Source organism: Bombina bombina, chromosome 1 (genome assembly GCF_027579735.1).
Source record: "Bombina bombina isolate aBomBom1 chromosome 1, aBomBom1.pri, whole genome shotgun sequence".
Taxonomy (NCBI): Eukaryota; Metazoa; Chordata; class Amphibia; order Anura; family Bombinatoridae; genus Bombina; species Bombina bombina.
This window is the reverse complement of record NC_069499.1, coordinates 1,451,023,803-1,451,048,964: the sequence shown is the minus strand read 5'-3', so window position 1 is coordinate 1,451,048,964 and position 25,162 is coordinate 1,451,023,803. Positions and strand designations below refer to the sequence as shown.

The window sequence follows — 25,162 nt, the reverse complement described above, 5'->3', positions numbered from 1 at the left end:
GCAAATAAGATGTTAGCTTTAGAAACAAAAGGAACTTTTGTTTTTTAGGTCTATGGAAAGGCATACGTGGGTGGGCGAGGTTAGGAAGTTGTTGGGGAGCAGAAGTGGGAGAGATACCAGCAGCTAGTATAAGCAACAGGGAGAGTGACATAAGATGAGATACAGATTTTAAAGGGACAGTCAAGTTGGTATTCTTAGTTGAAAGCTAAACCTAGGAGGTTCATATGCTAATTTCTTAGATTAGGCCGCCTCTAATCTAAATGCATTTTGATAGTTTTTCACCACTAGAGGGCATTAGTTCACATATTTCATATAGATAACATTGAGCTCATGCATGTGAATTTACCAATGAGCCAGCTCTGATTGTCTAAAATGCAAGTCTGTCATAAAAACTAAAATAAGGGGGCAGTCTGCTGAGGCTTAGATACAAGGTAAATTACAGAGGTAAAATGTGTATAATTATAACTGTGTTGGTTATGCAAAACTGGGGAATTGGTAATTAAGGGATTATGTATCTTTTAAAACCACAAAAATTCTGGTGTTGAATGTCCCTTTAAGTATTGAGAGTGTATTTGGGATGTGGTGTAGGAAGGAGAGAGGGAACATGAAGCACTTTTACACAAAAGGAATCAGTGAAACACATGGAACAACAGTATTACAAAAAAACGTGCCTTGTGTCTTGTCCTTTGTTCACTCCTTGTATAATTAATTTGCCTAATTCTAATTGCATCACTTATAAAATGCTCACTTAAAGTGAAGGTAAAGTTACCTTTATGCCGAACTGTATTAGTAATTAGTGTTCAAAAATAATATGACTTTCATTCATAATTTTTGTCAATTTTGCTGCTGAATAAAATTATCGCCGTTTTTACTCACTTATTTTCTGTCTGCAAATTCAACCCGTTGCTTGTTTGTTTTTTTCCTTAGTTGGTCACGTTTTTTGAGTAGCCTATTGAAAACCTGGCCGTTAGGCGGCCGTCAATTGTCGTCATCCGCCTCCTGGATGATCTGCGCATGCTCTATATATTTTTTTTTATCTTGGAACCCACGCACGCACCCGTTTTGCGCATGCGTATTCTTATTGTGCCTGAATCCCCATATTACATAAAAGGATTCGCTGATTAGCGCACGCGCAATAAGGGGTGAAATCACAGATTTACACAGGCGCAAAATAAGGAAATAGTGGCTGGGAGGAGTCAACATCGGAACGGTGGTGAATAAAAAAAAACTTTTATTTCATAAATGTAAAAGAAATTGAGATAAAAAGTTAGCGATCTGCTTACTGAATGCTTGACAAATTCATTATTGTATTCAGAAGGTTTAAACTTTACCTTCACTTTAAGAAATGTGAACATATACTATTATGATAGTGCTAACTGCCCTTACAGTGCAAATCCTTGCAATGCATTCCCCAAACTAGTTTTAAATTGATTGGGCAGAGCTGTAAGCTAGTTCCACTAAATTAGCTAATGACAGAATCACAGACAGTCATAAATGCCTTTTTGGAAGTTTGATTCAGGCCAGGTCAGGGTGAGATAAGTTAAAAGAAACAGACAATAGAATTGGAGGAGGTTGAAGTTATGCCATTAGATAGTTATACTATAAGTATTGACAAGGCTTGAACATCATATAGCAAATGACAAGACATTAGAAATAATAATAGGAATATCATCACAAAACTAAAGGACATATTTAACAGCATACAATCATATACTCAATTGACATACCAAAAGAGAGATACACTGAGTGGGATAGCAGCAGAAAACAGTCAGATTTGCAGGATATATACCTAAAAGCAAAATAGAGAGAGTAGGGTTAACTTGATGTAGTGTTCATTTCTTCCGCAGATGCTGCTAATAGGCTGTTTGTGCAGCACTGTGGTGAGTATTGAGTATAATTCTTGAATAATTCTTTTGACTAATTCTAATTGCCTCACTTAGAAAATGTTCATATTTATCAGTGTGTAGGTATATAAAATATGGTTTCTACCTGTCTGGGAATAACCCGGACAGTCCGGGTTTCCATTTGTGTGTTCAGGTTTGAAACTTAAGCTTAGTTAGGGTTTGGTGGTAAATGTGGTGCAAATATAAGTGACGGCTCCTACATGATGCTTAGATGCGGCATGAGAGTGTGTGTGTCTTTGTATTTGTCAGAGTCTTTGTGTATGTGTGAGTCTGTGTGTTTGTGTGTCTGTGAGAATGTGTCTGAGAGTGTATGTGTGTGTGTCTGTGAGTATGTGTGTGAGAGTGTGTCTGTATGTTAAAGACAACATGTGGGTTAGTGTGCTGGAGACCAGAACCAGGCTGGAAATGCCCAATATCAACCCAATAAAATTTAATAACATAATACCATTATGAATTTGTTTGGGGATCTGGAATTTCCAATGCTTTTTAACAATTGAAAACTCTGATATTAATGTAAGGTACCTTCTGCTAAATACATATAAGGATACATCATTGCAAAAAATCTTCATACAATATAAAATGTTCTGAAAATATTTTGCTAGCAAACTGTGCAATGTTTTGCTGCTCTTTATAAAGTACAGAAAGAAAATAGTCCATTAGAGCTTTTTATTATAGCACTATTGCTTGTATTGCTCCAGAGCTACAATGCACTACATCTGCTGAGTCAATGACAAGAGACAAATGTGTGTAGCCACCAATCACCAGCTAGCTCCCAGTAGTGTAGGGTATGTACATACTCGTTTTTAACAATATACCAAGAGAATAAAGCACATTTGAAAATAGAAGTGGAATTAAAGACTTATTTATTAATTAAATGGAATTAAATGGTCTATATCAACCATGCACGTTTAATTTTGAGTTTTCTATCCCTTTGCTGTGGCCAATTATCATATTGACTGCAGCTCGGCCTTTTTGGGGTCAATGAAAAAAACTATATTTTTAGTTAAATTACAGGAAAAGTTTACAAAATAAATACAGAAAGTGAAAGGCAAAATGTGTATACATTAAACAGTATATGGTGATTACTTTTATACTCCCTATTTTTCTCCTCTCCTGGTTCTGTCAACACCTACTCTTCGTATCTTTCTCCTTAATTCCCTCTGACACCTACAAGTCCCACTACTTTTTAATTTCCCCATCGTCTCATAACCCTAATCTCCTGTTTCATATTTTACTTTAATTCCTCAACTCTCGTTCATATGCATTACCTTATCCTCCATTTATCATTTACCAAAATCCACTTACCCTTCCCCGCTCTCTTTCCCCATCCCCTCTGTCCTGCGTTTCCCCCCGCCCCTCTCTCGCTTGTCCCTCCTCTCCCAAACCAATAATCCCTCCCCCCAAGCTTTCCTCTTGATCTTAGTCTTGCAACTTTGGGACGGATGTGGGACGCGCTGATCTAATCAGGGGGCTGAACCAAAACCCTTTGAAACTTCTGAGTGCCTCTCAGATTACTTCCATTACCCACAAAAGACCCCTCAGTGTCTCTTCCCATTGATGAGGAAATGAAAGTTGCAGCCTTGGTAGGGGGAGGTCTTGGCTCATCTGAATGGGTTAATTTAAAGATCCCTCTAGGTCCTGTAGTTGAGTATTGAATGATCTGCGAGTTTGTAACTCAGAACCAGCTTTGAAGCAAATCTTGATATCTCACTACAATAACACCTTAAAGTGGATCTCATTACTTCACCAGACTCTAACGTGGGTCTCGGCTTGACTTTGAAGGGGATCTCACTGGGACTAACTAATTTCGATACAACACCGGCTGAAGTGGATTTTTAATTTATTTTATTTATTCCCCGAGAGAAGTGTTTCCCATTGCTCACCCTTGTGTATCTCACTCTGCACCTGTCTCTTTTATTCGAACACTGGAGTTCTGGCTTTGGTTTTTATAAAGATACTGACTGCACCTTCAAGAGGACTCCGTTTGGTGAGGCCAATTGGATCTTAGCAAGGTATGTCTCGAGCATCACGAGTTGGAGCCCGGGTTCGTTCTATGTACATGAGTTTTCCACTCCACTTGTTCCGCGTGAAGTGCATCCCACGGAACTCTGATTACTTTGCATTATCTGGGAATGTAGATTCATCCACTGTTCTGGATGCTTTCCTGATAAAACCTAAGGAGTCCTGCTGCAATTGGTACACATGGCTAAGTCATGCTGCTTCCTCTGGTTCTCTCTCTGGACTCATAAACCCTTGTGTATCCTCTTTATATTAGTAGTTCTGTCCAAGCAACCTCATGAATCATGTGCATCCTCCTGCTTCCCTAGTACCTTCCCACTGTGAGCATCCTTGTTCTGTCATTAAGGACCCCCTTAATATACTACCGCAATAAGTGCTTCTTATTAGTTTTACTGCTCCTGCACATTCTCCAGGGTTGCTGGACTCTGCCCTTTGGCACCCCAGGGGTCTTTTATTACCTACTCTGTCTTGCACCACATGTGCTGTACATAGTACTGTATTTCACAACTTTATAGAAATGTTGTCTGTCAGAGGGAACTCCCAGTTTTAATGCAGTGACTCGAATGTGTGCTAAATTTAAAGTGTTTGGGGATTATAACATGGAGTGAATACAAATCTGTTGTAGTTAATAGAGGCAGCAACTATATATAGTTAGGGTACAGGTGGATACAACATGTGAGGAGAGCACGTTTGTATGGCATATGCAAATAGTTTGGGATTTGTTAAAACAATATGTTGTAGGTTTGAGTGGGATGGGGTAGGGTGCTAGTTGTGAGGAGATTGGAGGATACAGGTAGCCTGTGTGAAGGAAACTAGGGGTATTTTATAATGGGAAGAGTACAAGCAAATAAGTGGTCCTCAACTGGTATATGTGGGTGCTCAGTAGGAGGGCATGTTTGGTGAGTATGGTAGTTCTTGGGTGGATACTGATTACAGTAGGTTTCACACAAAGCCTGGGGAAAAGGATACAGGTGTTTTCTAATTCTGAAGTTGGTACAGTAAGGAGTTAGGTGTGAACAGTAATGTACTTGTTAAGAGGTTGATACATCTGGGTTATATCATGTGATACATATGTAACATAGTAAGTAAATTGGTACAGCAATGTTTTCTCATTTGGATAAAATAAGGTGCTAGGTGTGTGTAGTACCTATTCATTCTGAGGATTTGTTTGGTAGTCAGGGGATACAGGAGCGTGCTTGTTCCGAAATTAATGCAGCAGTTCTAGATATGGGGAGGGAGCATCTTGGTTCTGATGTGGAGATAATGGGGTGCTACCTTTGGGGAGGGAATCCTGAAGAGTGCAAGTTCTGATGTTAATATAGTAGTTTGCTTGGTATATTGCGAATAAACAAGGTTTGCAGACGAGTGTAATGGTGTCAAAGGTGTGAGGAAATGTCAAGATGATTGATGTAGGTAATAACTAGAATAGGGTTGTCCAACATCTTTATTTGAGTTTTGTAATAACTTTGTCAATTGGACTCTAGGAGAAGACAACTAATTGCAAAAAAAAACAAATTGTATAACACACACACACACACACACATGGAGGAGGTGAGTGTGAATTGTACTCTCGCTAGTCTGAAGATTGTTTAAGTCGTTTAGCTACATACATTCAATTATTATATACAGGATAGTGATGCACCAAAATGGAAATTCTGGGCTGAAACCAAACTTGAAAATCCAGGATGCACTTGGCCGAAAACCACATTTTTTCTTTTCTTTTTATTTTCTTTATTCTTTTTATGCATAATTAGACTTTTTAATGATTTAATCTGAATTGTAAAACTGCAAGCCAATAAAATAACCACACGTTTATTGAAAGGAACACACTAAAATTGGACAAAAAAATATCTTAAAACAATAATATGCTACACAATAATTTTACCAAGAAAAGAAACAAAACCGAAAAAAACGATAATGTTATTTTCGGCCAAAATGTTTCTGCAACTGAAATTTCGGTGCATCCCTACTTAAAACAATATTAAATATCAGTATACTATATTATTCTTTATTTAGTTCTGTGTAACAGAATCAAATTACACAGAGTTTTTTTTTTGTTTATTTTTTAACCAATTAGCCAAATAAAGTATAGTCCTAGAAAAGTATTATTATATGCAAAACAGTAAGTCATATAATGCACTGTAGGCTATCATCAAATTTGAAATATGTTACACAATTTTACCGAAAATAACAGGCAAAAACCCCCGAAATAACTGAAAATGCAATTTTTGGCCGAAACGTTTCTGCGGCCGAAATTTCGGTGCATCCCTAATACAGGATATTAAATTAATGCTTCTTATTTCTTTATCTTCTGTATATCCAGTGGCTTCTAGAAGAGAAAAATAGCTTATGAGATCAATGTGCTAAAAATTGTAACTGATCGGATTCATAGTACGCAGTTTGCTGAAGTGGAAGGCTGTGTTGTGGCCACTTGATTGTAGTTCTAAGGTGGATATAGCAGTGTACAGTGCCTAGTACACTAGTTTAGCTATAGAGCCAGGACAGGGCAGTGATAGGCAGCTATCACTATTTATCAGCTCACTGACCATTACCTGCTCAGAAGCAGCAATGCAAGGTGGCAACTCAACAGGCTATGTGTTTAACCCTTTTGCAGGGTTTAAACAAACAGAGGATTTTCTTATTGCACACATGCTTGCTTATAACACCACAAGCGTTTTATTAATGTGCACTGCACAGTGATGTTCCCTTTAGACAATGATGAAGAAAAAGAAAGCGGTGGAGTGTTTTCTGCCCCCCCTCACCTCACCTAGTGAAGCGTTAGTCTGCCCCCCCTCACCTGCTGAAGCGTTAGTCTGCCACCTCACCTAGTGAAGCATTAACCTGCTCACCTCACCTAGTGAAGCATTAGTCTGCTCACCTCACCTGGTGAAGCGTTTAGTCTGCCCCCCTCACCTGGTGAAGTGTTTAGCCTGCCCCCCCTCACCTGCTGAAGCGTTAGTCTGCCCCCCTCACCTCACCTAGTGAAGCGTTAGTCTGCCCCCCCTCACCTGCTGAAGCGTTAGTCTGCTCACCTCACCTGGTGAAGCGTTAGTCTGCCCCCCTCACCTCACCTAGTGAAGCGTTAGTCTCCCCCCCTAACCTGCTGAAGCGTTAGTCTGCCCCCCCTCACCTGCTGAAGCGTTAGTCTGCCCCCCCCTCACCTGCTGAAGCGTTAGTCTGCCCCCCCCCTCACCTGCTGAAGCGTTAGTCTGCCACCTCACCTAGTGAAGCATTAGTCTGCTCACCTCACCTGGTGAAGCGTTTAGTCTGCCCCCCTCACCTGGTGAAGTGTTTAGCCTGCCCCCCCTCACCTGCTGAAGCGTTAGTCTGCCCCCCCTCACCTCACCTAGTGAAGCGTTAGTCTGCCCCCCTCACCTCACCTAGTGAAGCGTTAGTCTGCCCACCTCACCTGCTGAAGCGTTAGTCTGCCCCCCCCCTCACCTGCTGAAGCGTTAGTCTGCCCCCCCCCTCACCTGCTGAAGCGTTAGTCTGCCCCCCTCACCTCACCTAGTGAAGCGTTAGTCTGCCCCCCTCACCTAGTGAAGCGTTAGTCTGCCCCCCCCCTCACCTGCTGAAGCGTTAGTCTGCCCCCCCTCACCTCACCTAGTGAAGCGTTAGTCTGCCCCCCTCACCTCACCTAGTGAAGCATTAGTCTGCCCACCTCACCTAGTGAAGCGTTAGTCTTCTCACCTCACCTGCTGAAGCGTTAGTCTGCCCCCCTCACCTCACCTCGTGAAGCGTTAGTCTGCCCCCCTCACCTCACCTAGTGAAGCGTTAGTCTGCTCACCTCACCTGGTGAAGCGTTAGTCTGCCCCCCTCACCTGCTGAAGCGTTAGTCTGCCCCCCCTCACCTGCTGAAGCGTTAGTCTGCCCCCCCTCACCTGCTGAAGCGTTAGTCTGCCCCCCCCTCACCTGCTGAAGCGTTAGTCTGCTCACCTCACCTAGTGAAGCATTAGTCTGCTCACCTCACCTGGTGAAGCGTTTAGTCTGCCCCCCTCACCTGGTGAAGTGTTTAGCCTGCCCCCCCTCACCTGCTGAAGCGTTAGTCTGCCCCCCTCACCTCACCTAGTGAAGCGTTAGTCTGCCCCCCTCACCTCACCTAGTGAAGCGTTAGTCTGCCCACCTCACCTGCTGAAGCGTTAGTCTGCCCCCCCCTCACCTGCTGAAGCGTTAGTCTGCCCCCCCCCCTCACCTGCTGAAGTGTTAGTCTGCCCCCCTCACCTCACCTAGTGAAGCGTTAGTCTGCCCCCCTCACCTAGTGAAGCGTTAGTCTGCCCCCCCCCCTCACCTGCTGAAGCGTTAGTCTGCCCCCCCTCACCTCACCTAGTGAAGCGTTAGTCTGCCCCCCTCACCTCACCTAGTGAAGCATTAGTCTGCCCACCTCACCTAGTGAAGCGTTAGTCTTCTCACCTCACCTGCTGAAGCGTTAGTCTGCCCTCACCTCACCTGCTGAAGCGTTAGTCTGCCCCCCCTCACCTCACCTAGTGAAGCGTTAGTCTGCCCCCCTCACCTCACCTAGTGAAGCATTAGTCTGCCCACCTCACCTAGTGAAGCGTTAGTCTTCTCACCTCACCTGCTGAAGCGTTAGTCTGCCCCCCCCTCACCTGCTGAAGCGTTAGTCTGCCCCCCCTCACCTGCTGAAGCGTTAGTCTGCCCCCCTCACCTCACCTAGTGAAGCGTTAGTCTGCCCCCCTCACCTCACCTAGTGAAGCGTTAGTCTGCCCCCCTCACCTCACCTAGTGAAGCGTTAGTCTGCTCACCTCACCTGGTGAAGCGTTAGTCTGCCCCCCTCACCTCACCTAGTGAAGCGTTAGTCTGCCCTCCTCACCTCACCTAGTGAAGCGTTAGTCTGCCCTCCTCACCTCACCTAGTGAAGCGTTAGTCTGCCCCCCTCACCTCACCTAGTGAAGCATTAGTCTGCCCACCTCACCTAGTGAAGCATTAGTCTGCCCACCTCACCTCACCTAGTGAAGCATTAGTCTGCCCACCTCACCTAGTGAAGCGTTAGTCTGCCCACCTCACCTGCTGAAGCGTTAGTCTGCCCCCTTCATCTGGTGAAGCGTTTAGTCTGCTCACCTCACCTCACCTGGTGAAGCGTTTAGTCTGCCCCCCCTCATCTGCTGAAGCGTTAGTCTGCCCCCCTCACCTCACCTGGTGAAGCGTTAGTCTGCCCCCCTCACCTGAGGGAAAATAGGAAGATGTTAGGTGTGAAGAAGATACACAGTGAACATAGGTTCCTAGAGATGATCGAGACTGGTAGTTTGTATAAATTTTTGTTGGTGTGAGGTGTAATGCTGCAGGTTGTAGTTTGTCAAGGGGAAAGATCAGATTATTTGTGTTGTTTGGGGAGATAAGCGAAGGATGTCTTTAGACAAAGCGTATAAAGGATGCTAAGGTTACTTGAACTGGAATCTCTCCCAGGCTGCACATGTTTATCTGAGGATGGTTTTCCCAACAAAACAATGCTTTGTAGTGTTTGAAGTTAGCTTTGCATTGATTTTTTTTTTTTTTTTTTTTGTTCTTTTGTTGATGGGATGAGCCTGTATTTGCTACAAATTTTGCCCCTCAGCTCCCCACACCCCTATTATTGCCTGTGGTTTTCAGAGAGAAAAACATAGATGAAAGAGAAAAGGCCACACCCAGAACCACAGAGACAGGGAAGAGAAGACAGAATAACTGAGAGGGGGAGAGACAAATGACAGTGTTGGAACAGATGCAATAAGATGTGAGGTTATCTTACTGAGGTGGCAATGGAAATAACAGGGAGGCTGTATTGGGTAACTGCTAATAATTAGTACTAATGAGTGAAGGAAAAAAGGAGTTACAGAATGAGGAGCAAGGGAGAAAATTAACAAAGAAACAAAATTATTTGGTGAATTAGAGTGAACATAATTAAAGGGACCTAAACCACTTTCTGAATTCCACATATAAGCTTTCCAATATACATTCATTATTTAGTTAACTGTTTTTTCCTTTAATTTAACTGTAATAAAACAATAGATTTACAGATTCCTGTCAAATTTGGAAGTGTATTCGCTAAACTTTACAAGTCTAACTCTTCTACAGTATCCACAGTGATTGTTTAATCAGTATACAAACATATTGATATATATATATAACCAAGATAGCGCACTCCCACTCGCCAACAATTCCTCCAAACCAGGGTGCATAAACAAACAATAAGAACAATCCAATAATATCCACTCCCTGGATTTAAGCACCCCTCCTGAGGAATGTGTGTGTGTGTGTGTATATATGTATGTATATATGTCTGTGTGTATATATGTCTGTGTGTATATATGAATGTATGTATATATGTCTGTGTGTGTATATATATATATATATACAATTAAAGGGACACAAAAGTCCAAATTAGACGTTCAGATAGCATCCAATTTTAAGAGATTTTTCAATTCTATTATAAAATTTACTCTTGGTACCTTTGTTGAGAAGCTTATCTAGGTAGGCTCAGGAGCAGCTAGTTGGTAATTGGTTGCACACAAATTCCTCTTGTCAGTAGCTCACCAGCTATATCCCAGTAGTGCACTGCTTTTCTTTGCTGGGGTTAAACACATACAATTTTTATTATTTCACTGTTACTTCCATATAACAGATTATATCATTTTCTTTTGGCACCTTTAACTAATTTAAGAGAGGGTCCTTTTTGCATTATGTGGCTAATCACAATCTATATGTTTATCTAATAATTGTTCTACAGAATTCACCATTGAAGTTATGTTTTTTTTATAATAAATAATTTGAGAAGCATTTCTAAACTATTGTGATATACCCATATGTGTTTTACTGCTGTTTTACTTCCACTTAGGACTGCAACACATTGCACTGAGAAGGACATGGCTGTTGATCCAATAGTGCACAGCATCCACTTGGCATGGGCAAAACTTTAGTATAGAAACTATTTATTAGTGTAAAAGTACAAAACGGATATCATCTGTATTTGCACTAATATTTATGTGTTGTACTTTTACACTAATTAATAAATCTTGCACCACAATCTCTGGCTAGTTAGGGAGAATTGTGGAAAAATTACATAACCTGAGAAATTAGAACATTTAATGTTTGAATTAAGACATCCATTCTAAAAAGTAAAGTGCTTATTGATATCAAAACTGAACTGTATAGTGCGTTTTCCACACAGTAAGATGATACCGATTTAGTTTTCTTACTGTCTTTTATTCGTTAAAAACTGTTAACATAACTTTGGCATCTGTTAATAATTCCTGCATGTATATATGAAGTTAGCAGGTTATATGATATGTGCTTAAACACTTTGGCTTAGATTACAAGTTGATGGCAACTTCTAATGCACATTGTTGTTGCTTTTTAGGGTTGGCATTGCAGAAACAATAATGACCAGGTGTTAAAAGTTGTTGGCTGAAACGTATTTTAATGCACCTGATACATAAATAGCACGCCCTATTCGTTGTTGGTTAGGTGTTTAGTTTAAGCGCTATCCGAAATACCACCTTCATATTTAGCGCTTATGAAAACCATGTATTAACTGATATTGCTTACTATTGTGCATTCAAAAACATGGAAGGTGTATAGCAATGCACTTGATCAAAAACATCTCTACGTAAGTGGAACTCTTGCACTCCATTGGCTTAGCACTGTAGCATTATCCAACATGAATTTTAGAGCAGTCCCTCATAGAAATACATTGCTTGAGGTAAGGGATGCACCTGCGCTATCTGACATGAATTGTATAGCAAGTACCATTCTACTGCACGCACAGCATATACTAACCATGGACTTCTAATACCAGTATGGATTGCACTCCAGTGATCCTAAAGCTCCGTATACTTTACATCTTGTGTATTCACCCAATCAAAGTAGCAGGATGGTTTAGATTGTATCAAGCTAGTGAGTCCTACTTGGCATGGTCTCAAGCGCACCTTTGTATTTATGCTCAAGATGCTAATATAAAATTGTACTTCTCTAGTAACTATGTCTTTTCCATAGGGGGCACTAAGTGTGCCAGGAATGGCCGGATGTAAGTGCGTGACTCTGCTTCTCCTCCTACTCGGCGTGATTCCCATTGGCAGCAGGAAGAACTGGAGACGGCGTGGGCAGTCAGCGGTACCCAGCAGTCGTGAGAGAGGTGATCGGGGAGGTGAGAGCTTCCCACTAGACTTCACTGCTGTGGAGGGAAATATGGATAACTTTATGGCTCAAATCAAGAGTCTGGCACAATCTCTCTATCCATGCTCTGCTCAGCGATTGGATGAGGAGATGAAATTACACCTCCTGCACAACCAATCTGTGACTTGCAATGATGGCAGTCCTGCTGGGTAAGTACTGCCTGCACATGGCATAGAAATCTTATTATATATACACACAGGAAAAGCAGTTTCTTGTGCATGTGTTGTGTGTTTCTCCCCCCCCCCCTTCATTCTCTTAACCCCTTCATGCCTTGGGCAAGTGTTTTAACATTGGAACAAAGTTCAGATGTAAAGACTTGCTTGTAATATGAAATCACTCAATTGTCAATCCGATCACGTGATTTCAAGGTCAGGATCGGATCATGGGCTACCGCCCTCATGTCCGATTTCCCATTAAACAAAAGGAGTATACTGCAGGATGCCAAAACGGGTAGGACGTTCTATGCTGTCCTAAGGGTGTTAAAGCCCAACGCTTTTAGGATGACATAGAACATCCTAAGGGTGTGAAGGGGTTAAATGTCATATGTTTAATGCATGTATGCCATCAGTTACACTGCATATTACCGATTAAAAAGGATAATTCATTTTATTATTAATCAAATACTTGAACAATGTTTAATGCTTCTGCTTCAAATAAGAGCAGAACATATTTTAAACACTTTTTTCCATTTTATGTCTGTTAGCAAATTTACTTAATTCTCTTGGTGTCCATCATTTAAAGAGCAGCTATGCACTACTGAGAACTAGCTGAACATATCTGGTGAGCAAATAACAAGAGGCATATATGTGCAGCCACCAATCAGCAGCTACCTCCCATAGTGCATTGCTGCTACTGAGCCTTCCTATGTATGCTTTATACAAAGAGAACAAATGAGATAATGGAAGTAAAATTTGATTCATTTTTTATCTGAATAATGAAAGTTTAATTTTGACTTTCTTTTTTTTAAAGGGACAGTCTACTCTAGAATTTTTGTTTAACCCCTTAAAGGAACAGTAAAGAAAAAATCTCATGATTTAAATAGGGCATGTAATTTTAAACAACGTTCTAATTTACTTTTATTACCAATTTTGCTTTGTTCTCTTGGTATTCAAGAGAACACATCTATAACCACCAACCATACTAAATAGTTTCTAAATTTTGTCCTGAGCTTAGAAATACCCAATGTTTATATGTTCTTTGCTTTTTCTGCAAGTTATAGGGCAATAAGTACAAGTAGCATTTGCTATTTCCAAACCATTTTTTTCAAAATTAGCGATAGTTACATTGGAACACTGATATATGTCAGGAATCCCTGAATATCCCTTGACATGTTTTATATTTTATTTTTTTTAGAAGACATCCCAAAGTATTGATCTAGGCCCGTTTTGGTATATTTTCATGCCACCATTTCACCGCCAAATAAAAATTTTTTTTTCACTTTTTCACAAACTTTAGGTTTCTCGCTGAGATTTATTCACAAATAGCAGACATATATGGCTTTGGCATTGCTTTTTGATAATTAGAAGGCCGCTAAATGCCGCTGCGCACCACACGTGTATTATACCCAGCAATGAAGGGGTTAATTAGGGAGCTTGTAGGGTTAAATTTAGCTGTAGTGTAGTAGACAACCCAAAGTATTGATTTAGGCCCATTTTGGTATATTTCGTGCCACCATTTCACCGCCAAATGCGATCAAATAAAAAAAAAAAAGTTGCATTTTTCACAATTTTTAGGTCTCTCACTGAAATTATTTACAAACAGCTTGTGCAATTATGGCACAAATGGTTGTAAAAGCTTCTCTGGGATCCCCTTTGTTCAGAAATAGCAGACATATATGGCTTTGGCGTTGCTTTTTGGTAATTAGAATGCCGCTAAATGCTGCTGCACACCACAATTGTATTATGCCCAGCAGTGAAGGGGTTAATTAGGTAGCTTGTAGGGTTAATTTTAGCTTTAGTGTAGAGATCAGTCTCCCACCTGACACATCCCACCCCCTGATCCCTCCCAAACAGCTCTCTTCCCTCCCCCACCCCACAATTGTCTCCACCAGTACTAAAATAAAATGTTGTTGTTTTTTTGTTTTTTAAAAGACCTATTCTGCTGTGTAGGATCCCCCCTCTACCTTTATTGTGTGCCATCTTGGGTACTGGCAGCTGTCTGCCAGTACCCAGTTTGCCATTTTTTTTTATTTTTAAATATAAATGCTATTTTTCTGTAGTGTAGCTACACAAATTGTGCCAAAGTGTAGCGTTCGTCCCCGTGCGTGCTCCCGGCCCCCCTCTGACGCACATCCCCCATCAATGGCCGACCACCAGCCTCCCTGCAATGGCTCCCACCCACCAACGATCATGACCATCGATGGCCGATGCAGAGAGGGCCACAGAGTGGCTCTCTCTGCATCGGATGGCTAAACATTTTTTATTGCAGGATGACTCAATATCGAGACATCACTGCAATAACATGGAAGCGAGGATCGCTTCCACCACTTGATAACACCAACAACGTTAACAACCGTTTTTTGTAGGACGTACCCTGTACGTCGTTGGTCGTTAATGCGTTAAAAAGATAGATTATCCCTTTATTACCCATTCCCCATTTTTGCATATCTAATGCTGTTATATTAATACACTTTTTACCTCTGTGATTACCTTGTACTGACCTCTTATCTCGGTGCTTTTTACAGACTTACATTTTAGCCAATAAGTGATGACTCACAAATAACTACAGAAGTGAGCACAATGTTATCTATATGGCACACATGAACTAGCTGTGAAAAACTGTCAAAATGTACTGAGATAAGAGGCTGCTTCAAGGGCTTAGAATCTAACATGTGCGCCTTCCTAGGTTTAGCTTTCAGCAAAGAATACCAAGGGAACAAAGCTAATTCTATGATAAAGATAAATTGTAAAGTTGTTTAAGATTGTATGCCCTATCTGAACCATGAAATTTTAAGTTTGACTAGACTGTCCCTTTAATAGTCAACAGAGCAGTAAATGAGGCGCTAGAATTATATAGGGCACTATGTGCCTGTTTTTCTGCATCAGCAGCATTAATGTTATCTTTCTATATAAGTATTGCCCCATATACCTGTCACTCTTCTATATATAAATGTCACCTTGCTATTTATATTCTCCCTCATACCTATTGCCCTCTCCAATATATACTCACTAGATCAGAGCTTTCCAAACTTTTCATGTTGGTGACACACTTTTTAGACCTACATCATTTCGCGACACGGTAATTCAGTTGTACTAGCAAACAGGAGGTTAAACTAACTTGTTTTAAGAGATATGGACACATACATAAATGATATAATAACAAAATGTATTTACAAGTAACAGTATGTATGTGCAAGAATTAAAAAAAGTTTAATATCACTAATAGCTACTTACTATTTTAATGGGATGTATGAGGTTGATGGGATGAACAGTTTCGGAATATTTGGTGGAATATTAGATAAAGACACTCGCATTTCATCATCAAGCATTTTTAAGCTTCCACTTCCTATCCATATATCAAGAACAGGAGCAGCAATGCACTACTGGGAGCTAGTTGCAAAAAAATCCCACTGACTTCTGCTCAGCGTTTAAGCTGCCACCCTCAGAGCTCTGTGAGTCCGACTGACTACTGTCCGGGCTGCAAACACAGTCGGACTCACATGCCAATGTGTCGCCAATGGTAATACTTTCAGTTCCCACTGAGCTGTGCCAATTGGTTAAGATGATCTGTGACCCACTAGGTATCAATCACGTGTCAACTATGTGATATTTGTGTAGCAGGCAGGTGGAAAGTCAGAAACCAAAAAACTTGAAAAAAAAATAATTACATTTAAAAAAATTTGTGCTGAAGCAGGGACACACCTACACACTGCTGCCGACACACTAGTGTGTCCGACACACAGTTTGGAAAGCACTGCACTAGATAATATAAATAAATAAAAAATGTGTGTGTATGTGTGTGTGTGTATATATATATATATATATATATATATATATATATATATATATATATATATATATATATATATATATATATATATATATATATATATACTCTACAGTGTGTGTGTGTCACTTTGTTTATATACGTTATATATATGTTTATATACTCAATGCCTCATGTACCAGTTACCACCTAAATAGACCGTCAAAATGTTTTCAATTTAGCTTGCTATTTGCCCTCTCTCTCATATCTGGTACTTTTATACATACCCTCACTTCCAGATACATACACCCATTCTGTATAACCCACAGGCCTATATAATTGATACCCTGTTACAAATGCATAGATAAATTATATGCCCATTTACTAGATACGCAGTACCCACTCTCTCATACCTGTTACTAGATGCCATCTACCCCATATGTTTGATATGCTGGTATGTAACCAATGTATCGATATCTGTTGTATGCTCTCTCTACAAATTCATCCCATTTGATTGGGCTTTGGTTTCACTCAGTAGAGACAGCTATTTGATGTACAAAAGTATACACAAAGGATACATTTGCCATACATTTTTAAACTCAGGTATAACAAGTCTTTAAAGGGACAAATTTTAATTTAACTGCATGTAATACACTACTATAAAGGAAAAATATGCACAGATACTGCTATAAAAATCAAGTATAAAACCTTTTAAACACTTTACTTAGAAGCTCCCAGTTTAGCACCATTGATGAGATTAGTCTGGACTGGAACACCCACTGAAAGGGGCTGAGAGCAGACCCTCACCCTCTCTTGGAGCTTGGTTAGGAGTTTGAAAATCTGCATGTTATTTAAAAATAAGCAAAACTATACATTTTTTACAAAAACACCCCCAGATGGGTTATATAATTGGATCATCTACAGCACATTTATGAAAAGAAAAAACTACAATGTCACTTTAAGGTGAAACCAATTTTACAGTACTGTCCCTTTTTAACTAAGCAAACTGGGAAATTAGATTGAAAAATCACTTTTTTTTTATTTCAATATCAAAGGGATGGAACTTTGGAGCTTTAAAGGGACTTTAAAGGGAGCACTAAAAAGCTAGAAGTAACAAACACATTTATTCTGTGGACAACTAGTTATATATATATATATATATATATATATATATATATATATATATATATATTACAATTAGGACCATCAATCGCAAATATAATTCCTAATATTCAAAATTCATACATAATTTAATAAAAGGGGCATCTCCCTTTAATCTAAAATACAAGTTACAAAATACACATAAAATACAAAATACACATACATAAAATCTACAATACCAAACGTAGTAAATGCGAAAAATTGGTGAGTAAAAGTATATAAAAAATATGGGTTTCAAATAGAGGGTTCCAAAATATACTATTAAAATATACCACCTTAAAATAAAAATCTATGGCAAAAATATGAAAAAATTCCAGATTATTTTGATAATGAACGTGTCGTCAACTTTGTTCCAAGGAGATAATTGTCCGTAACTTCAGGCAGGAGATAGTATCACAAATACCATCAAATTACTAATGTAACCACAATGTTGCAAATATTCAGCTGAGTAAAGATAGCTTCAAAAAAAGAAAATGTCCGTAACTTCAGACAGTAGATGTTACCAAAAATATCATCATAGTATTAATATGGCCACAATGTAGCAAATATTAAGCTGAATGAAAATTGTATTGTATGCTGCTAGTTGTACATGATAAGGAGTAACTCCGTAAGGAAGTAGATATATCCTTCTTGAGACAGTCTTATATTGCACCTCACCGGATCAATGTGCTCTCCGGTTAACAACCTGACAGATATTGGAACAATGCTCGCCTTCTGGAGGCAGTTGGAGCAATCTCACTCACCCCTCTTCCTTCAAAGTAACGGCTTCTGTGCCTAGGTTGAAACTCGGTTCCGGTGCGTGTGATTGCCAAAAAAAAGCCCAGCAGCTATAATGTTCACAGTCCAAAAGCTGATAAAGCGAAACAACCCGCTCTTAGCGTGTGTCACGTGTGGGTTACTAGGTACCTAGTAAAAAGAAATAATTGCAGGATAACAACTTAGCTTCTACGCGTTTCACCCGTAATTGTGGGCTTTTTCAAGACTAAAATTGTTATTGTTTAAAAAGATAGATAATGCCTTTACTACCCATTCCCGAGCTTTTCACAACCAACATTGTTCGATTTAATATACTTTATAACATTTAAACGTCTAAATTTCTGCCTGTTTCAAAGGCTCTATTGTCAGCCTCCTAATCACATGCTCTTTATTTGCTTTTCACAACAGGAGACTGCTAGTTCATGTGGGACATATAGATAACAATGTGTTCATGCCGAGGAGTTATTTAAGATTTAGCCAACATAGTACTAAATGCGTTAATAGATAATAAAACATCATGTGATCAGGGGGCTGTCAGAAGATGCTTAGATATAAGGTAATCACTTTGGTACAAAGTATATTACTATAACTGTGTTGGTTATGCAGAATTGGGGAATGGGTAATAAAGGGATTATCTATCTTTTAAAACAAAATTTATATTGTAGACGGGGGGCGGAGCCGATAACTGAAGCGACAGGATGTGTTTTCTCAGTGCTCCTAAATTTGAGTTTAATTCATATATTCAGGTCTCATTTATCCTTAGTTTATACATATGCTCCTTTGTTCACTGACAAGTTAAGAAGGCAACTCGGAGATCTCGCTTTTAGTCTATGCTCTTCGGCAACACTTCATGGTGAGTGACCATACCACTTCAGAGACTAAGTTATTCAAATATAAATGGAAAAGCCATTTTAGTCTGAATCAGATTCCTGCACCTCAATTCCAAATACGAGTTTACCCTCAAGAGCCTTGAAGGGACAATGAACACAACTTTTTTCTTTTGTGGTTCAGATAGAGCATGCAATTTTAAGCAACTTTCTAATTTACTCCTATTATCATTTTTTCTTCGTTCTCTTGCTATTTTTATTTAAAAAAGAAGGCATCTAAGCTTTTTTTTGGTTAAGAACTCTGGACAGCACTGTTTTATTGGTGGATGAATTTATCCACCAATCAGCAAGAACAACCCAGGTTGTTCACCAAAAATGGGCCGGCATCTAAACTTACATTCTTGCATTTCAAATAAAGATACCAAGAGAATGAAGAAAATTTGATAATAGGAGTAAATTAGAAAGTTGCTTAAAATTTCATGCTCTATCTGAATCATGAAATAAAAAAATTGGGTTCAGTGACCCTTTAAGGAAACTTTTAAACCTATTCTAGGGCGGGAAATGCCATCTTTGACTATTCTCCTTCATTACAATTTGATCCAACTGCTCCCTATGGCGTGGCTTACAATCTATGAAGGGTAAGCTGTCGCAGGAATAACCCCCCCTCCCACCGGGAACCCTGGTTACTCAGCAGTGAGATAGTACTGCTGCTGTTATCTCCCATAACTATCTAATACAGTGGTAACAAGTTTTCATCAAACACCGTCTCAGCTTTTACATTTATCTCAGAATTCTATCTAATCTACTCATGGAGGGCTTTTACCATGCCGTTCAAATTATGCTGGAGGAATTCAAGACACAATTCTGTAACAAGATGGCTGATCTAGCCCTTTCCCTGAGGACAGGGGATGTTACTCCTGATCAATCCCTTACTAGACCTGCAATAGAAGGGTTAACATCAGAACCCGATATGGGGATTGTGTGCGAGAGGAGGAAGCCCGAGATCAAATCCTCTGGGGAGACTTCATTGCAGAAAGTTATACAATTATCAACGTCAATAGTCAGCGGATCTACTGATTACCTTGTTCTGACATTAGCCCCAGCAGATGCGACCGGTCAGCGGGAGCGAGACGTGATTCCTCTTGCGGGGTAGTCCCTGAGGGAAAGAGATATAGAACTCCCAATTACACCTCCTTGTGCGCACAATACTCTTACAGATATCCTAAGGTGTCCCCTAATGTGGAAACTGGAGGAGAGACCTGACATGGAAGAAGCGAGACTGCTCTCTCACTCAGAGACTGGAACCACATATACATTACCTCCTCCTTATAGTCAATCTGCCGTTAGAAAGAGTGGGACATATCTGTTGCATCCACTACTTATGACACCTCGTCAACTGACCCCTGGGTTCTTTCCTTGTCGGACCCCTTCAGGCATAAACTTGCAAGCTAAGTTTGAGATAGATGCCACTGGTGTAGGTTAAACAGAGATTGTTGTATAGAGCACCATAGCTAATAGATCTCGTTAGCCTGCATCTACAATAGCTTAGTAAAATATCTGCCCAGAAATATTTTTGAACACTTACTATTAAATTCAGGATCAAAATGTGTTTTCATAGAAATAATCTTTTTCTGCATAGGGCTATATATAATTGACAATGATGATATAGTGTGTTTATCTGATAGATTGGAGCTCTTTGTTATAGACCCACTGTAGAACTTGTCTGTTGACTCTTACGGTGTAACTGATTACCACCAATTTATACTCCCCACACCAACTCTCCCCATGTCCTCCCTAATCATTAGATCTTCTTCATGGCAAATCCACATCTTGCTATAGCTCTTGCTTAAATTTATAGTACAGAGGTATTTGTAGCATATCTCACTAAGTAACTTAAACTACCCTATATTAATATAAATCTGGGTTAGCAATACACACAGCATAGATACCTTAGCCTACACTAGACTTTAGAATGCAAAAGTTTCCATCTACTATGTCATTTCAATGGTAATACATGTATGTTGTACTTTATTTATTTATTTATTTATTTATTTACACAACCTCAAAAAAATTATATTGTAGACTGTCCCTTTGAAGATACTAATTTGCTAAGAGCTGACATATTGCGGATTATGTAGCAGTGGGAAAAGTCTCTCCAACTCATATGTTGCTCTAGGAAGTGAATTCACTAAATCTATCACATCTCTCTGATCTTTAGTAGACAAACATGAACTGGAGTTAGTTTGGAGAGGACTCTTAAAGTAAAAAAATAGGGTCCATAAGTTTTAAGTTGCTTACTCAGTGTATACATTCTGGTTTCCTCTAGTTACTAAATATACAGAGGATTTGAATAGTTTTCTTAAAGGAACATTATTGTCTAGTGATTGATAATTGTTCCAATTAATAGAGAATTTTGTTTTACACTACTGTACTTTTAAAATGTGTTTAGAGGTATGTTTAACTCCTTTACAGAAATTAAAGTCCCACTTGGGAGCTGAGATACATGGCAACACTTGAGCATGAGATTGGAACTGACAAACTCATCTGTCCTGCTGCACTGTTGTGAGCTGGACTTTAACTATGTGTTTAACCCGGTTGCATAGGTTGAACACATTATTTGCAAAGGACATTAGTGCAAAAATAAAATGCGCTATTGTTCATGTCTTGAAAGAGAAACCTGGACATTAATAGGAGGGACACTGGAATTAAAGGGACGTGAAAGTCAAAATTAAACTTTAATGATTCAGATAGTGTGCAATTTAAAAAAAAAAAACAACAACTTCCATTATTAAAATGTACACATTATTTCTATGTGAGGCTCCAGATCCTACTGAGCATGTGCAAAAATGCAGTTATATGCATGTTGTGATCGTCTGGCTGTCACATGATACAGGGGGAGGGAAACGTGGATTAACTTTGAAATTTGTTCATTTCAAATTTAAAGTAAGTGCTATTGCATTTTCTTTTTGCTGTGCATTTGTCAGTTGTTCAGTTCTACTGTATTTTAGTGGTCTTTTAAGTCTTTTAACTAATACTATAAAATGCATTTTGTTCTTTTGTTATCCTTTGTTGGAAAACACATGCACTACTGGGAAATAGCTGGTGGCTACAAACATATACCTCTTATTGGCTCATCAGATGTTTTAAACTAGCGGCCCAATAGTGCAGGGCTGCTCCAGAGCTGAATTTAATTATGTGTTTAATCCCTTTGCATCTTGTTAAACACCATTATGATAAAGTAATTTTTATTATTTTGTAGCAAGAGCATAATAACAAAAAGAATATGAGAGAAAAACAAATCAAAGGTACAGAAATCATGTGTCTCTAAAATTACATAGTGACCAAGAAGACTACAATACCTTAAATCGGTCGGTTACCATATCATAACTTGTGCGGCCATTCTTACATGAGAAACCTGATAACGTCCATCATTGTGAAACATAAGACAATACAGTGAAGAATCTCTTATTTAAAGTTAAATCTGAAGTATTTCTGTGCACAATGTAATGCAATATGGCCCAATCAAACAATATGTTCCCAAGAGAAGGAACAATGTAAAAAAGAATTAGCGAAGAGATGAGAGAGTTAGATAAAGCAAAGAAAGAGAGGGGAGCAGAATGCAGATAAGGGGATATCTCCTGACCACATCACTCTATTTTTAAGACTTATTATATATAGGTTTTAACTATGTGGGGGGCTCTATTGATTTAGACTAGTGTGTCAGGACACATTGTGTAATATCCAATAATACCAAACTTTCTGAAAGGTTTCTTGGGTATCCAGGAGAAATGCTGCCTGTTCTGACATGTTGTAATAAAATTTAATTTTGAGTTTTATTTCTTCCCAAGACGGGGCACACTCTTTCCAATGGCGGGCTATACAAACTCTTGTGGCAGTGCATGTTATCTTAATAAACAAGTTAATGTATTTATTAAATTCTTTAAGTCTAATGTGGAGTAAAGCTTGTTCCATGGTAAGGTTAATTGGGCTGTCTAGGATCGAGCTTAGGAACCGGGATAGTTGGTTCCATACCCTTTGTGTGTGGGAGCAATCCCACCACATGTGTTTATAATCCCCTACTTCTCCGCAGCCTCTATAACAAAGTCTGGATCTATTTTTGGAGGAGTGTGAGGTTATCTGTGGAGTTAGATACCAACGAAAGTTGGTTTTAATGCAATTTTCCCACATGTCTGCACTCAGTAAACCCTTCCCACGCACTAGAGAGAGTTATATACCAATCTTGGATCTCCATTTCCTTGTTGATATCTTTTTCCCATTTGTTTTGTAGAGTGGATTTGGAGTTTTCTGATGCTAGTTGAATTGCTTGGTATAGCCTTGAGATAGTGTTCTTGGGCCTAGATATGGTGCTGCATAAATTCTCTAACGGGGAGGGTGTGTTTTTAGTTACAGATGGCAGGAGAGGGTGAATGATGGAAGTGAGCTGCAAATATAAAAACCATTCTAGTTTGATTGGCTGTAATTTATCCTGTAGTTGTGTGTAGCTCATCATTTTGCCTCCCTCTATGAGGTCTGCTATTCTGTAGAGTCCTCGGTTTCCCCATTTCGTAATAGTGGGAACCAGTTCGTGTCTAACCAGGCTTGCGAGTGTGGCTTTAATGGAGTGCTGAGGGAGCAGGGCCAAAGAAGTGGTCAGCTTGGACCATTGTTTAATCATAAAGTCTATCACAGGGTATTCGTGTTGCTTCCTACTAAGGCACCGTTTAGGGTTCCAAAGAATCATGTCACGTGGAATAAGTCCTGCAATGTCTGATTCCAGTTGTGTCCATACAATGTCCTCGTCAGGGTCGTTAAGAAGGGCAGTCTGTGCCAATCTGGCTGCCTGGTAATAATGTTTAAGGTTTGGTGCCCCCACCCCTCCTAATTGTCTGTTCCTAGTGAGAATTGCCGACGGGATTCTAGCCTTTTTGTTTCCCCTTATAAAACTATTTATACGCTTTTGGAGGTCATCTAAGTCTGGGGTTGGTATTCTAATCGGTAAGGTGCGGATAAATACAGGATCCTTGGCAATATCATCATTTTGACTGCCGACAGTCTACCAAACCATGAGAATCTTAGTTTACTCCATTTATTTAAGTCTTGTCTAATGCTTTTGTACATAGGGGGGTAATTTGCGTTATACAGTTCCGTTGAGCTTATGGTTAGATTAATCCCTAAGTATCTGAGAAGGTGTTTGGCCCATTTAAATTCAAAGTTAGCCTCTATCAGCTTTTTGGTATGGTCTGGGAGGTGTATGGGCAGCGCTTCACATTTTTCTAGATTAATTTTATAGCCTGAAATGGAGGAGACGGAGTTGAGGGTTTGGTAGAGGTTCGGCAGCGTTATCATTGGCCTTGACAAGGAGAGGAGGACATCGTCTGTGAAGAGTGTGAGTTTGTATTCCTTCTGCTTTATTTTAATACCTGTTATATCAGGGGATTTTCTAATGTGTTGGGCCAAAGGTTCTATGCACAGTGCGAACAGTAATGGGGACAAAGGGCATCCCTGACGGGTCCCATTGAGGACTGTAAATCTTTCCGATTGGTGACCCATGGCTCTCACACTCGCTGAGGGGGTGGAATATATACTTTGAATTGCACTCATAAATTCCCCAGAGATGCCTATCTTGTTTAACACTGCCTGCATATATGTCCAATCAACTCTGTCAAACGCCTTCTCCGCATCCAGAGATAGGAGCAGAGAAGGCGTTTTCGTTTCATGCATGTAATCAATCAGAGACACCATCCTCCTGACATTGTCTGGGGCTTCTCTATTTTGGATAAAGCCAACCTGGTCTGGATGGACCAGGTCGGGGAGTAGAGGTTTAAGTCGATTGGCTAGGATCTTTGTAAAAAATTTTAGGTCCTGATTTATTAGAGATATTGGCCTGCAATTATGACACAACGTCTTATCTTTGCCTGGTTTAGGGAGGACTATAATTTTAGCGTCTAACAGTTCGGATGGGATCATATGGCCTTTTAGGATGGAGTTGCAGAATTGGACAATATGTTTGGTGAGAGTTGGTTTAAATAATTTATAATAGTCCCCTGGGAAACCGCCAGGGCCCGCCGCTTTGCCTGGTTTTAGATCCTTAAGAACCCCTAAGACCTCCCTATCTGTGATGTCGGCATTTAGTGATTCCAGTTCTTGTTGGCTAATCTTAGGTAAAGCTGCCTCCTCCAGAAAAACGTCTAGGGAGCTTTGTGTCTTTTCTGATTTAATAACTTTCTCTCCGTCATATAAAGATCCATAGTAGGTCGCAAATGAATCGACTATATCTTTAGGGTTTGAGGTCAGGACCCCCTGTGAATTATAGAGGGAGGGGATAGACATGTCTCTAACTCTATTCCTAATTTTATAGGCCATGAATTTGTCCGGTTTATTTGCATATAAAAAGTATTTAGATTGAAG

The 25,162-nt window shown here is 39.7% G+C and overlaps 1 protein-coding gene across 1 annotated transcript in view; it reads left to right on the top strand.

Moving 5' to 3' along the window:
* The first annotated feature begins 11,927 nt into the window (after nucleotides 1-11,927).
* NOTUM (notum, palmitoleoyl-protein carboxylesterase) overlaps nucleotides 11,928-25,162 on the top strand; it is a 105,411-nt gene continuing 92,176 nt past the window's right edge. Inside the window, exon 1 of the mRNA XM_053696249.1 lies at nucleotides 11,928-12,235. Within this exon, the coding sequence (XP_053552224.1) occupies nucleotides 11,928-12,235 (308 nt within the window). The remainder of the gene's footprint in view (nucleotides 12,236-25,162) is intronic.